A 13,405-nucleotide genomic window follows, 5' to 3' on the forward strand; every position below is an offset into this window, starting at 1 on the left:
TCCGGTAGAATGGCTTATGGTTCCTTTTTGTACTGCAACCCCAGTGAAATAAGCTCTTAAAATCCAGCTCTTCTCCCAAGTCTTGGGTTAAAATAAACCATGGACCTCTGATGGGATATCAATCTAGTAGAGCCAGTGTTCCCAAAGGTGCTTTTTCAAGAGACAATTGGACATTCTGGTTTTTCTTCGAAGACATTTCGCTTCTCATCCAAGAAGCTTCTTCAGCTCTTGGATGAGAGGCAAAAGCTGAAGAAGCTTTTTTTTTTTTTTTAATTGATTTATATGCCGCCCTTCTCCGGAGACTCAGGGCGGCTTACAATGCGTTAAGCAATAGCCTTTATACTTTTGTATGTATTTATACAAAGTCAGCTTATTGCCCCCACAAACTGGGTCCTCAATTTACCTACCTTAGAAAGGATGGAAGGCTGAGTCGACCTTGAGCCTGGTGAGATTTGAACTTGCAGTAATTGCAGGCAGCTGAATGTTAATCACAGTGCCTTAATCTACTGCGCCACTCAGGCCCCTGGAAGCTTTTTGGATGCAAAGCAAAATGTCTTCAAAGATAAACCCAAAAAGTCCAGTTGCCTCTTGAAAAAGCATCTTTGGGAATAACCATGACCTGGATGACTGAGAATCTCCATACAGATAGAGCTGGTATTTTTCCACGCATTTGTTTTGCATTGTTTTGCATTATATTCTTTTAATGAATATTCATGTTGAACACTGTCCAAAGTTGTGATGAAACTAGACAGCCTACAACTACCTAAATAAATACACAAATAAATATTCATGCATTTTCTCTAGTAAATCTATTAGTGTCTGATATTATGCATGTTTATTAAATATTCCCATTAAGTTCAAAAGATGCAAATAGAACTGGACTCTTAGGGTGCTAGCAAACAAACAGTGTTGTCTGTCCTCTACACTTTGCTAGCTTATATTCAAGGCAGAAGAAACCAAAGCATAATAATAATAATAATAATAATAATAATAATAATAATAATAATAATGATGATGATGATGATGATGATGATGATGATGATGATGATGCACTTTTGAATGTTCAGTTGACTGAGTTTCATGTTTAATGAATAAAGTAAATAATAATAATAATAATAATAATAATAATAATAATAATAATAATGATGATGATGATGATGATGATTAAAAAATACAGAATCTAAAAACTAAAATAGCACATTAAAAACTAATAATTTAGTAGGTTCCAAAATGTCAGGCATGAAGAATTAGGACCGCATGTTAAGTTCCAGTTTTGCTGATTCATTGCTTTATTGCTTATTTATTATTTATTGATTTATTACACAAGAATCGAGTCAACTAATGGTCAACACTAAATTGATGGAATTTGAGAGGAGCTGGAATTGGATTGCTTGTGGCAACATAATGATTCCTGGCAAATTCCTCTCTTGACTCCGCCCCAGGTTCTGCCTCTCCTTCTCCTACATCGAATCATTTAATTATCACAAGACTAGCAAAAATGCTTTGTCTTTATAGGTTTTCTACACACTGAGAGAGGGCCAAGTATAATTCCTAAGCGGAATATCGTATTTTTCGGAGTATAAGATGCACCTTTTTCCCCAAAAAAAGAGGGTGAAAATTTGGGTGCATCTTATACTCCGAATGTAGCTTTGCCCAGCTTCTCAAACAGAGGTTTCAGAGGCTGAAAAAAGCATCAGAAACGAAGCTTCAGAAAAGAAGCCCCCAAACAGAGCTTCAGATACTTTTTTTCTGAAGCTGTTTCGGAGGCTTTCAGAGACAGAATTTTTTTTTTTCTGAAACGGAACCTGTTGCTAAAATTCACCTCTGAGAACAGCTGATTGGGGGTATTCTGGGAGGCCGATCCACCTGCCAATCAGCTTTTTTCTTATTTTCCTCCCCAAAAACTAAGGTGCGTCTTATACTCCGGTGCGTCTTATACTCTGAAAACTACGGTATATTCAAAATCTTCTTAGTTTTGCCACAACTGTGGGCTTCTGAGAGCAGTGGCTACATCAAAAGAATATTTCTTGCTGATCTTAGTGATTGGAGAAGTTTCCAATGGGAAAGGCGGTTCTTCATATCTGAAGTTTCCAACCTTGGCAACTTTAAGCCTGGCGGACTTCAGCTCCCAGAATTCTGGGAGTTGAAGTCCTCCTGGCTTAAAGTTGCCAAGGTTGGAGACCTCTGCTTTGGACAATCAGACCCTGAGATCAATGCCATTATCAAGATTTAAAATTAGTCAATTTCAGAGTCAGTTGTAGAGTAATTGGATTGAGATGGAAGGCTATTAGAAATTGAATAAATAAAATTATATTTGGTAAACAACTGGCAATCAGCATGGATATTTTGATGTAAACATATGTAATTCTTGCATTGATTGGGAACATAGCTGCTACATTTTACAGTTTCTGTGTCCTTTTCAAGGGTACAGTACAGTGGTGGGTTGCCCCCGGTTCGCACCGGTTCTATAGAATCGGTAGTAAAACCGGCCAGAGGCTCCGCCCACCAGCCCCGATGTCATCAAAATGCTTCTGCGCAGCCCCGCTGCGAACTAGTAATAAAGGTAAGTAGAACCCAGCCCTGGTACAATACATATAGTAGTAGTTTAGTTTTCAGTATTGATTTAGACACCAGAGAAATTTTAGGATCATATTATAGCCAAGACCCTGTGGAATTAATCCAACTATCACAGTAGCATCCTAATTTATTAGTCTTATTATTGAAGGTTAGAACTGTAAAACAATTACAGAGGCCTGTTCATGCGATCCTGTGTGCTTGAACAGACTAGTAAATTAAACTGAAAGACCTTTCATGGTTTTCCCAAGTTTCAAGAACAAAGTTTAGAAGACGGAAAAAGTTAATTGTGTTGCTGTTCTCATTAAGCAGTCATCTACATTTCTCCAAACAATATACCCTGTTTTTCCCCAAAATAAGACATCCCTTGATAATAAGACCAATCGGGCTTTTGAGCGCATGGCAATAAGGCCAAGCGCTTATTTCAGGGTTCAAAAAAATGTAAGACAAGGTCTTATTTTCGGGGAAACATGGTAGATAGATAGATAGATAGATAGATAGATAGATAGATAGATAGATAGATAGATAGATAGATACAGATAAGAGACAGAGACAAATAGATATAAATAAATAAATATAGATGATAGAGATAGATAGATAGATAGATAGATAGATAGATAGATAGATAGATAGATACCCTGTTTTCCCCAAAATAAGACATCCCCTGATAATAAGCCCAATCGGGCTTTTGAGCGCATGGCAATAAAGCCAAGCGCTTATTTCAGGGTTCAAAAAAATAGAAGGCAGGGTCTTATTTTCGGGGAAACACGGTAGGTAGGTAGGTAGGTAGGTAGGTAGGTAGGTAGATAGATAGATAGATAGATAGATAGATAGATAGATAGATAGATAGATAGATAACTATTTCAGGGTTCAAAAAATAGAAGGCAGGGTCTTATTTTCGGGGAAACACGGTAGATAGATAGATAGATAGATAGATAGATAGATAGATAGATAGATAGATAACTATTTCAGGGTTCAAAAAAATAGAAGGCAGGGTCTTATTTTCGGGGAAACACGGTAGGTAGGTAGGTAGGTAGGTAGGTAGGTAGATAGATAGATAGATAGATAGATAGATAGATAGATAACTATTTCAGGGTTCAAAAAAATAGAAGGCAGGGTCTTATTTTCAGGGAAACACGGTAGATAGATAGATAGATAGATAGATAGATAGATAGATAGATAGATAGATAGATATCCTGTTTCCCCCAAAATAAGACATCCCCTGTTAATAAACACCATTGGGCTTTTGAGCGCATCGCAATAAGGCCAAGCACTTATTTCAGGGTTCAAAAAAATATAAGACAGGGTCTTATTTTCAGGGGAACACGGTAGATAGATAGATAGATAGATAGATAGATAGATAGATAGATAACTAGACAGATAAGAGACAGAGACAAATAGATATAAATAAATAAATAGAGATGATACAGATAAATAGATAGATACCCTGTTTCCCCCCCCCCAAAATAAGACATCCCTTGATAATAAGCCCAATTGGGCTTTTGAGCTCATGGCAATAAGGCCAAGCGCTTATTTCAGGGTTCAAAAAAAATGTAAGACAGGGTCTTATTTTCAGGGAAACACAGTATATATATATTTTCTGAAGCAGACAGGAAAAAAAATGCAAACATATTTTGCTAGAGGTGGTACCTTCTGTTTTATTAATATACTTCGGAGCAAGGCTAGCTGTTTGTCCTAGCAATCTCCAATTTTCCATAAAGAAAACACAAGAAAACCGAAGCAGTCTTTCAAAACGTCTAGCTTCTCCTTGTGTAATGTGCCAACCTGCTCCAGCCCCATCACGTTGCAGTGAGGCTTTTTTTCATGTGATGCTAGCACTTCCGTAGCGGTAACCACAATTAAATATATATTAGAGCCCATTCTGTGCAATTTGGCTGTAAGCTCACATTTTTAAGATTCCGGAGAGCTGCAGTGTCTGTCTCATACATGAATTATTTTCCTTTTCTTTCCTCAAACCACACCGTTTTGGAGTTACTTCATGGTTTATTTAGATCCCTTGACTCTTTTGAGCCATCAACATTGCTTTGATGCTACCATGGCAGAATTTTTTTCCCCAGCATCCAGCCAGGCTGAATTCTATACATTTAATGCAGTGGTGGGTTTCAAATTATTTTACTACTGGTTCTGTGGGCGTGGCTTGGTGGGCGTGGCGTGGCTTGGGAGTGTGGGCAGGGAAGGATACTGTAAAGTCTCCATTCCCTCCCCACTCCAAGGGAAGGATACTGTAAAATCTCCATTTCCTCCCCAATCCAGGGGAAGATTACTGCAAAATCCCCATTTCCTCCCAATCAACTGAGACTCGAGAGGCAGAAAATAGATGGGGGCGGGGCCAGTCAGAATTTTTACTACCGGTTCTCTGAATTACTCAAAATTTCTGCTACTGGTTCTCCAGAACTGGTCAGAACCTGCTGCAACACACCTCTGGTTTAATGTTACAATTTTTTGAAACTTGTGTCATTTCCCCCCCCCCTCTTTTTTTTTTGTACACCAATCTTTTTTCTTTTGTTATTAGTGCTGGATGTATTAGTATTAGTGCCGGTTCAGTGACGTCATATTGTCACCGCTACCGGCTCGGCCAAACCGGACCGAACCAGGAGGAACCCACCACTGGCGTGGCCAGCTCAACACCACTCATCAAGGCTCTGTTTTTGGCTGTGATGGCCTCCTGCAGCTCTCTGCCAGCAAAAATGGAGATCTGGGAAGCCGCGCATGGCCCTCCTGAGCTCCGTTTTCACTGGCAGAGGCACCACGGGCTGGTCCTTTGTTGTTTCCAGAGGGCCCCCCACAGGCCAGATCTAAGCACTCCAGGGGCCAGATCTGACCCACAGGCCTTGAGTTTAACACCCCTGTTATAGAATATTCCCTCCCTCTCTTGATATGCCATTCTAAGTTATATCAGCTTTCCGAAGAGTTAGACAGATTGTTTTACCTATCAAGCAATCCCTTCCTAAACCTGAAGATGTTAATGATCAGATTATAGGACTTTCTGCATATAAAGCATGGACTCAGATCATGGACTCTCCATCTTCATTACTCCTTCATCCTTTCTAATAACTCCCTAATTTTAAACATACTTACCTTGTCCAAGTCTCGCACCCAAGATAGCCTCCTTGGCGGTTCCAAAGCCCAATTCTCGGCAGGCCACACTGGCTGAAGGTAGGTCCCACCCGTCATCACAAATGGTTCCCCATTCTCCATTCATCAACACTTCAAGACGGCCTTCTCCAATCTGGGCTCCACCCTTTAGCCTCACCAGAAGGTGCTAAAAAGGAATGGGAGAATCTTTATTACTTAGGAATGTAATTGCCAGAGGCAATTTTTGTTTTATCTGGTTTTTTGTTTTTAAATCAACTGATCAACAGAAATGCACCTTCCGGCACAAATCACAGATGGCATAACAATAGAACTTGATTTATGACCATAAGAGCCGTGGTGGTGCAGTGGTTAGAGTGCAGTACTGCAGGCTACTTCTGCTGCCTGCCGGCTGCCTGCAATTTGGCAGTTTGAATCTCACCAGGCTCAAGGTTGACTCAGCCTTCCATCCTTCCGAGATGGGAAAAATGAGGAGCCAGATGTTGGGGGCAACAGGCTGACTCTGTAAACCCCTTAGAGAGGGCTGTAAAGCACTGTGAAGCAGTATATAAGTCTTAGTGCTATTGCTATAACTGGAACCAGAATTTCCATCACTAAGCAATGCAGATGTTGAGTGGTTTCACACCAGATTTTTCACATTTTTTGCCATGAATTAGCAAGAGAATCATGGGGTCATTAAGCAAACCCAGTTTCCCCCTTGACATTGCTTTTGAAAACGCCTGGGAAGGTCACATATGGCAATCATGTGAACCCAGAATGCTGCAACCATCGTAAATACACACTGGTTGTGAATTTGATAAAATGGCTACAGTAATGCTACCAAGGAGCCTTGGTAGTACAGTGGTCTAAAGCACCCTGTTATTAAGACCAGCTGCCTGCAATTACTGCAGGTTCAAATCTCGCCAGGCTCAAGGTTGACTCAGCCTTCCATCCTTTCAAAGGTAGGTAAATTGAGGACCCAGTTTGTGGGGGCAATAAGCTGACTTTGTATAAATATACAAAAGGATGAAGGCTATTGCTTAGCGCATTGTAAGCCACCCTGAGTCTCTGGAGAAGGGCGGCATATAAATCAAATTAAAAAAAAAAAAGATGTTGGGACTCTAGAAAGAGTGCTGAGAAGAGCAACCAAGAGGATTAGGGGACTGGAGGCTAAAACATATGAAGAACGGTTGCAGGAACTGGGTATGTCTAGTTTAATGAAAAGAAGGATTAGGGAAGACAGGATAACAATGTTCCAATATCTCAGGGGTTGCCACAAAGAAGAGGGAGCCGAGCTATTCTCCAAAGCACCTGAGGGCAGGACAAGAAGCAATGGGTGGAAACTAATCAAGGAGAGAAGCAACTTAGAACTAAGGAGAAATTTCCTGACAGTGAGAACAATTAACCAGTGGAACAACTTGCCTCCAGAAGTTGTGAATGCTCCGACACTGGAAGTTTTTAAGAAGATGTTGGATAACCATTTGTCTGAAGTGGTGTAGGGTTTCCTGCCTGGGCAGAGGGTTGGACTAGAAGACCTCCAAGGTCCCTTCCAACTCTGTGATTCTATTCTATTCTAAATAAAGAATTGAGTCAAGTTCTACTTTTCATTACTCCTGAACACAAACTGTCTGGATTATGACCTGCTCCACAAACATGCACAACCAACATGGAACAATTTATTGTACAACCACCTTTGAAAGATCTATTTACAGGTAAGTCCTCACAGCACTTCCCTTAGTGACCATCCGAAGTTGCAACGGGACTGAGGAAAGTGACTTGTTTCACACTTACGACCGTTGCAGTATCCACATAGTCACATGGTCAAAAATCGGATGCTTAGCAACTGGCTCATATTTATGACGGTGGCAATGTCCCAGGATCCTGTGAACACATTTTGTGACTCTTCTGAGAATGGGGAAGCCAGATTCACTTAACAACCCTGTTAACTTAACCTTAACAACTGCAGGGATTCACCGTGGCACAAAAGGTCGTAAAATGGGGCAAAATTCAGTTAACAAATGTTTCACTTAGCAACAAAAATTTGGGGCTCAATTGTAATTGTAAATCGAGGACTACCTGTACAATCTATTAACAAACCTGAATAGCTTGTTAGAGCCACCAACATCACAGCTGGAATCTCAAGGTCTTATTAATCATCTTAATCTTATTAATAATATTTTAATAATTAATTAATAACTAATCGATAACATTAATAATCTTATTAGTGGGAAGAATTAAGAGTCTCCAGGTAAAGAATTGTATTGCATAACTGGGTCATTATATAATAAGAATCAGGATCTAATATAGTGTCTCAATCTGGAGCCTTTGAGTTGGTTTACAATTCCAACCCCGGCCAACCGAAATGGAGTCTATGCTGTGATTGCTATTTTTGTTACCAATTTACGAAGTCGTATGTGGCGATTTTCAGCTTTTAAAATATGAGTGCAGCAGATCTGCGGCATCCAAAAAACGGGGCTGATTCAGAAACAGTTGGCAGCCTCAACTATCCATCTACATTAAAAACAAATCCGTTTTTCCTCGTCTTTCTTTTGCTGTCACGGCGTGCTAATAAGCTACAAATCCACGCTTACATAAAGTTCAGGAATTCTAAGGCACAACTGTCCACATTATCGTTTACATAATAGGAAAGCTGTCTTTTTTGGAAGAACACAAAGCAACAGTCAGCTGGCGTGAACAAAAGAATTTGGAACGAGAATTAGGCAACGTTTTGCCAAGAGCTTCACCCCTTCCAGCGATAAATGAAGCTTGGACAGTTCTGGAACTCCCAAACATCCTGAGTTAAAGCAGGGAGGAATTGTAAACAAGGCTCTGCAGAATATAATTCTTGGCATTTTCCAGGTAAATATGAGCAACCGAGCAACGGTGCTTGAAAAATAAATGCAACGTTTTAAGAGTGATGGCAGTGCCTTGGAAATATTGTTATTTAGGAGGAGCAGGAAATATAAATATACGCCTTGGAATGCTGAACTTCGGAAAATTAGAATCTGCAGGGGAGAGAATGTTTTCGGCACTATGAATTATGTGGAATTGGGAGAAAAGCTGTTTATGACTGGCTCTTAAATGTCTCCTATTTAAGTCCCAAAACATTTTCACAATGTTTTTTTTTTTAATGCTGTCATCTTATTTAGGAATTTCATACTATTCAAGACATAGGCAAAAAAAGAAGAGAAGGTCAAAGAACATGGGGCAGATTCAGAAGAACATGGAGACACAACATTAAAGACACAATACAACAACATCAATTAACAATGGTTGAGGCCATTAGAAAAGCCAGAGCTTTGTATCTCCCTGGGCAGAGGAGGAAGAGGGATGAGGAAGGGGAAGGGGAAGGGGAAGAAGAGGAGGGAGAGGAGGGAGAGGAGGAAAAGGAGGAGGAGGAGGAGGAGGAAAAAGAAGGAGGAGGAGGAGGAGGAGAAGGAGGAGGAAAAGAAGAAGGAGGAGGAGGAGGAGGAGGCGGCGGCGGAGGAGATGATGAAGGAGGAGAAGAAGGAGGAGGAGGAGAAGAAGAAGAAGAAGAAGAAGACAATGAAGGAGGAGGAGGAGGAGGAGGAGAAGATGATGAAGGAGAAGGAGAAGGAGAAGAAGACGACGATGAAGGAGAAGGAGGAGGAGGAGGAGGAGAAGATGATGATGAAGGAGAAGAAGAAGGAGAAGATGAAGGAGAAGGAGGAGGAGGAGGAGAAGGAGAAGGAGAAGGAGAAGGAGAAGGAGAAGGAGAAGGAGAAGGAGAAGGAGAAGGAGAAGAAGATAATCTTATTTAGGAGAAAATGCAAACTTATCATTCAATGAACATTGGTTACATTCTATGAGATGGAAGGCTGGTCCAGCAATAAAACTGCTGGAATTCATACACAAAAAAGGCAAGTTAAGAAGCAGGGTTCCTACTATTGATATACAACACAAAGTATTGTGAAGAATACAATTTTGTACAAACTTAAAGTGTGCCTTATCCTACCACCGGACTGTAGCCAGTTATGTTCGCAGTTCTGTAAATAATGACCATATATGGACAAAGAATTCGTGATTAGCTAGGATATTTTATCCCAATAGAATTTGGCCCCTGACTGAGCAGATTTTTGCTCACTTTTGGAGCTAAGGAGTCGCTGAGTAAACTTACTCAGGCTATAATGACACTATGCAGTGTCCAACACATTCAACATCTTTTCCTAAGAGTATTTGAAATGCAAAAGTTTGTGATTTCAATACTAAGACAGCCACAGGCACATAGACCTCTAGCTAACCTACAATTCTCAAAGTTAGCAAATGAGAACTAACTAACCAGAGCAATTTTATGATGAGGAACATTACTGTGTAGTCTACCAACGACTATTGTGTCCTAGTCTGAAATCTTTTGAGATCTCATGTGAGACATGTGAAATCTCAAGAAATACTAACCTTTTCACATTGGTAAATGTTCACCAAATATTTTAATTTTAAAATTTGCTATCCTGCCAATATTTGCATTGAAGGAAGACACTATGGTATCAACACAAAAATTTCTTGGAAGCAACTCAGAAGCTTGAGCGATTCTGGTTGTGATATCATCTTGCATTGCTCTGTCTCAACAGATTGACCAGAGAGAGGCCTTCACCCTACCTCAACCCTTAATCACAAGAAGAATAACTTAGAAAGCAATCTGCTAAAGATAAATAAAGCACCATGGTTAATTTAATGATCATAACAGTTTTCCCTAATTAGAATGAACATCACCACTGCTGAAAATTTTGGGAAATGAACTGTAGGATACTTAAGTTGTGGAAAAGTGGGTTAAACCATCTTGCTAAGATCAGTTAGTGTTTTGCTAAGATCTAACATATTAGAAATTGTTTCATATAAAGCACCACAGAGCAAACAAAGAGTACAGTCACCATGTGCTTTACTGCTCAACTATATTACGGTAACAGGAAACAGGAAACTCTCCTCAGAACATAAAAAAACCATAGATTATAACCATAGATGCACACTAAATGCTGCCATCTATTGGCTAAAATAATTCTGTAGTTGTTGCAAAACAAAATACATTCTAACATGTATTCCAACAAAACATTATGTTCAAATCCCTACTATGCCATGAAGCTCATTGGGTGTGATTTTATGTCTTCCAATCAACTTCATTTCGCAGGTCTTTAAGAAGATAAATTAGGAAGAACCATGAACGTAGCTGCTCTTCTTGGAGAAAAGATGGGAAATGAATATGATAAATAAGGAATACTTCACACGCATTGTCAAGCATTGGATCCAGGTTGATGCAATGAAATGGTGAAAGGGAATCAGGGCTACAGTTTCCTTAATATCAAGGTGCTCAAGCTTGGAAGTTTGTTTGGACGGTTCACCGCTAGCAATATGCTCCATAGCAAATTCAAGTTCCCTATCAGACCAAGGAGAAGTTCTTCCACTTACCTGAGCACGGAAAGCTTTGCCAAAGCCATTGTGGCTGCCTGGGGTAAACGCTAGTCCAGGGCTGCAGCTTACCACTGCAGGCATCCCATTCTCACAGGTAATGTTCCCACCGAATGTCATGATCCGATCACCCATTTTGCAGCTAAAGAGATGTGACTCAGTGCCTTTGCAATTCACAGAATAAGCCCAGTATTTATGATTTCTTCTGCTTGCTGATGTCCTGGAAGAGAAAGAAGAATACGACAATTGTTAAGATTCCGCCACTAAGGAAATAGCAATAATAGCATTAGACTTATATACCACTTCACAGTGCTTTACAGCCCTCTCTAAGCGGTTTACAGAGTCAGCATATTGCCCCCAGCTATCTGGGTCCACATTTTACCCACCTCGGAAGGATGGAAGGCTGAGTCAACCTTGAGCCTGGTGAGATTTGAACTGCCAAATTGCAGTCAGCAGTCAGTCAGCAGAAGTAGTCTGCAATATTGCACTCTAACCACTGTGCTGCCGAAATAATGGAGAAGACCTATCATTGGCCAGAAGCAGTTTGTTTACCTGGAGGCCAGGACATCCTCGCATCCGGGCCAAATGAGTTCACACAACCAAGCAGGCAAGCATAATAAGGTCTATGACAAGTCACCATGGCCAACTGACCATGGCCAACTTGCCACAGGACAAGAGTTAACACCAGTGGTGAAATCCAAATTTTTTACTACTGGTTCTGTGGGTGTGGCTTGGTGGGTGTTGCAGGGGAAGGATACTGCAAAATCTCCATTCCTACCCCACTCCAGGGGAAAAATACTGCAAAATCCCCATTCCCTCTCCACTCCTGGGGGAAGGATATTGCAAAATCTCCGTTCCCACCCTAGTCTGGACCAGCCAGGGGTGGTACTTGCCGGTTCTCTGAACTACTCAAAATTTCCATTACCGGTTCTCCAAACTACTCAAAATTTCCACTACCGGTTCTCCAGAACCTGTCAGAACCTGCTGGATTTTACCTCTGGTTAACACTACTATTGAAGAAATAGTGGAATAGAATCATTAAAGAAAGGATGCCAAAGGAGGGACAAAATGAAATGTGAATGACAAAACTTAAAACAATTTTTAAATTAGTTTAAATAATTACACCGAATGGTTGAATTGCCCCACAATAAGTTGTCCCATGGCAGGTTGGCCCTGGTGAGTTGCACCGCAGAGAGTTGGCTGTGGCGAGTTGTCCCTGTTGTGGTCCGCCAGCAGCCTATGGAGCTGGCAGAGGAGTCGGACAGTGAGGAGGCTGGGGAGGACAATGGGCCAGTCCTGGAGTCTAGGGAAGGCCCGGACAAGGGCTCTGCGTCAGAAGCAGAGATGGGGCCAGGGCCATCTGGGAGTGATGCGCAGACTCCGGAGCCTCCAGAGGCGGATAGCAGAGAGGCAGAGGAACAGGAGGAGCCTGTTCCTAGTGCACACATGCAAAGAGCTCCCAGAAGGCAAGAGCAGCTAAAGCAAAAAGGACGACTTGGGAGTAAGGCCAGGAGATGATTGCCCGCCCCCATAAGGCTTAAAAGAGTAGCAACGAGCCGTTGGGTACTTTGTAGAAAAGCAACATTGATTCCAGTGCTTCTTGTCAGCGTCTCTTGAACTTTGTGGGGTTTTTCCCAAGAAAAGCCTTTGGCAGGTTGCCAAAGACATCAAAGGTTGGTGATAAGGCTGAGGGACTGGTTATGAAGAATTTGTTTTGGACTAAGCTGAGAATGAATTAATTCTCAGCTCTTTTAATAAAATAAGTTTGTTCAGGACTGAATTGTGTTTGGTAATCACTATTTGGGCCTCGGTCACAACAGTCCCATTCCGAGCATAATAATCTGAAAACCTGTGTAGCCTTTTCTTAGATTGCAGTATATGTCAAAAGAAGGAAAGGATGATTTCTTGAAAGACCTACATGTGTTTGATATCAGGGCAGTTCATGCTATTTGGATGGTCTATTCATATCCAATTGGTTTGCAAAAGATCATGGAATAAAAGGAAACAGTACAAATGAAGTCAGCAAACTAATCTAGTTAATATGTTTACTTTCTGCCTTCAGGCTGGAAAGGCAAAAAGTAATAATCTACTCAATTTATCTACCATTTAATCAAAATCCCACCTTGTCTGCAATGAGTCAAAAGTTTGGTCTAGTGCCAAAGAAAGCGAGTTTGGTCTAGTTAAGGCACCAGATTAGAAACCAGGGGATTGTTCTGTCCCCATCCCACACACGCACCCCCACAGACAGCCCGGAGTTAATAAGCCACACGACAAAATCTTTGAAGATAAAGCTGGCAGCAACCCAGTGGCTAGCTGC

At 41.0% G+C, this 13,405-nt stretch overlaps 1 protein-coding gene across 1 annotated transcript in view; it reads right to left on the reverse strand.

Moving 5' to 3' along the window:
- Positions 1-13,405, reverse strand: part of LOXL2 (lysyl oxidase like 2) — a 103,961-nt gene that overhangs the window by 36,981 nt on the left and 53,575 nt on the right. Inside the window, exons 4-5 of the mRNA XM_070952272.1 lie at positions 11,089-11,308; positions 5,674-5,857 (exon numbers count right to left, since the gene is read on the reverse strand). Coding sequence (XP_070808373.1) covers positions 5,674-5,857; positions 11,089-11,308 — 404 coding nt within the window. The remainder of the gene's footprint in view (positions 1-5,673; positions 5,858-11,088; positions 11,309-13,405) is intronic.

Source organism: Pituophis catenifer, unplaced genomic scaffold, assembly GCF_029215685.1.
Source record: "Pituophis catenifer annectens isolate HBS135680 unplaced genomic scaffold, rPitCat1.0.hap2 SCAF_12, whole genome shotgun sequence".
Taxonomy (NCBI): domain Eukaryota; kingdom Metazoa; phylum Chordata; class Lepidosauria; order Squamata; family Colubridae; genus Pituophis; species Pituophis catenifer.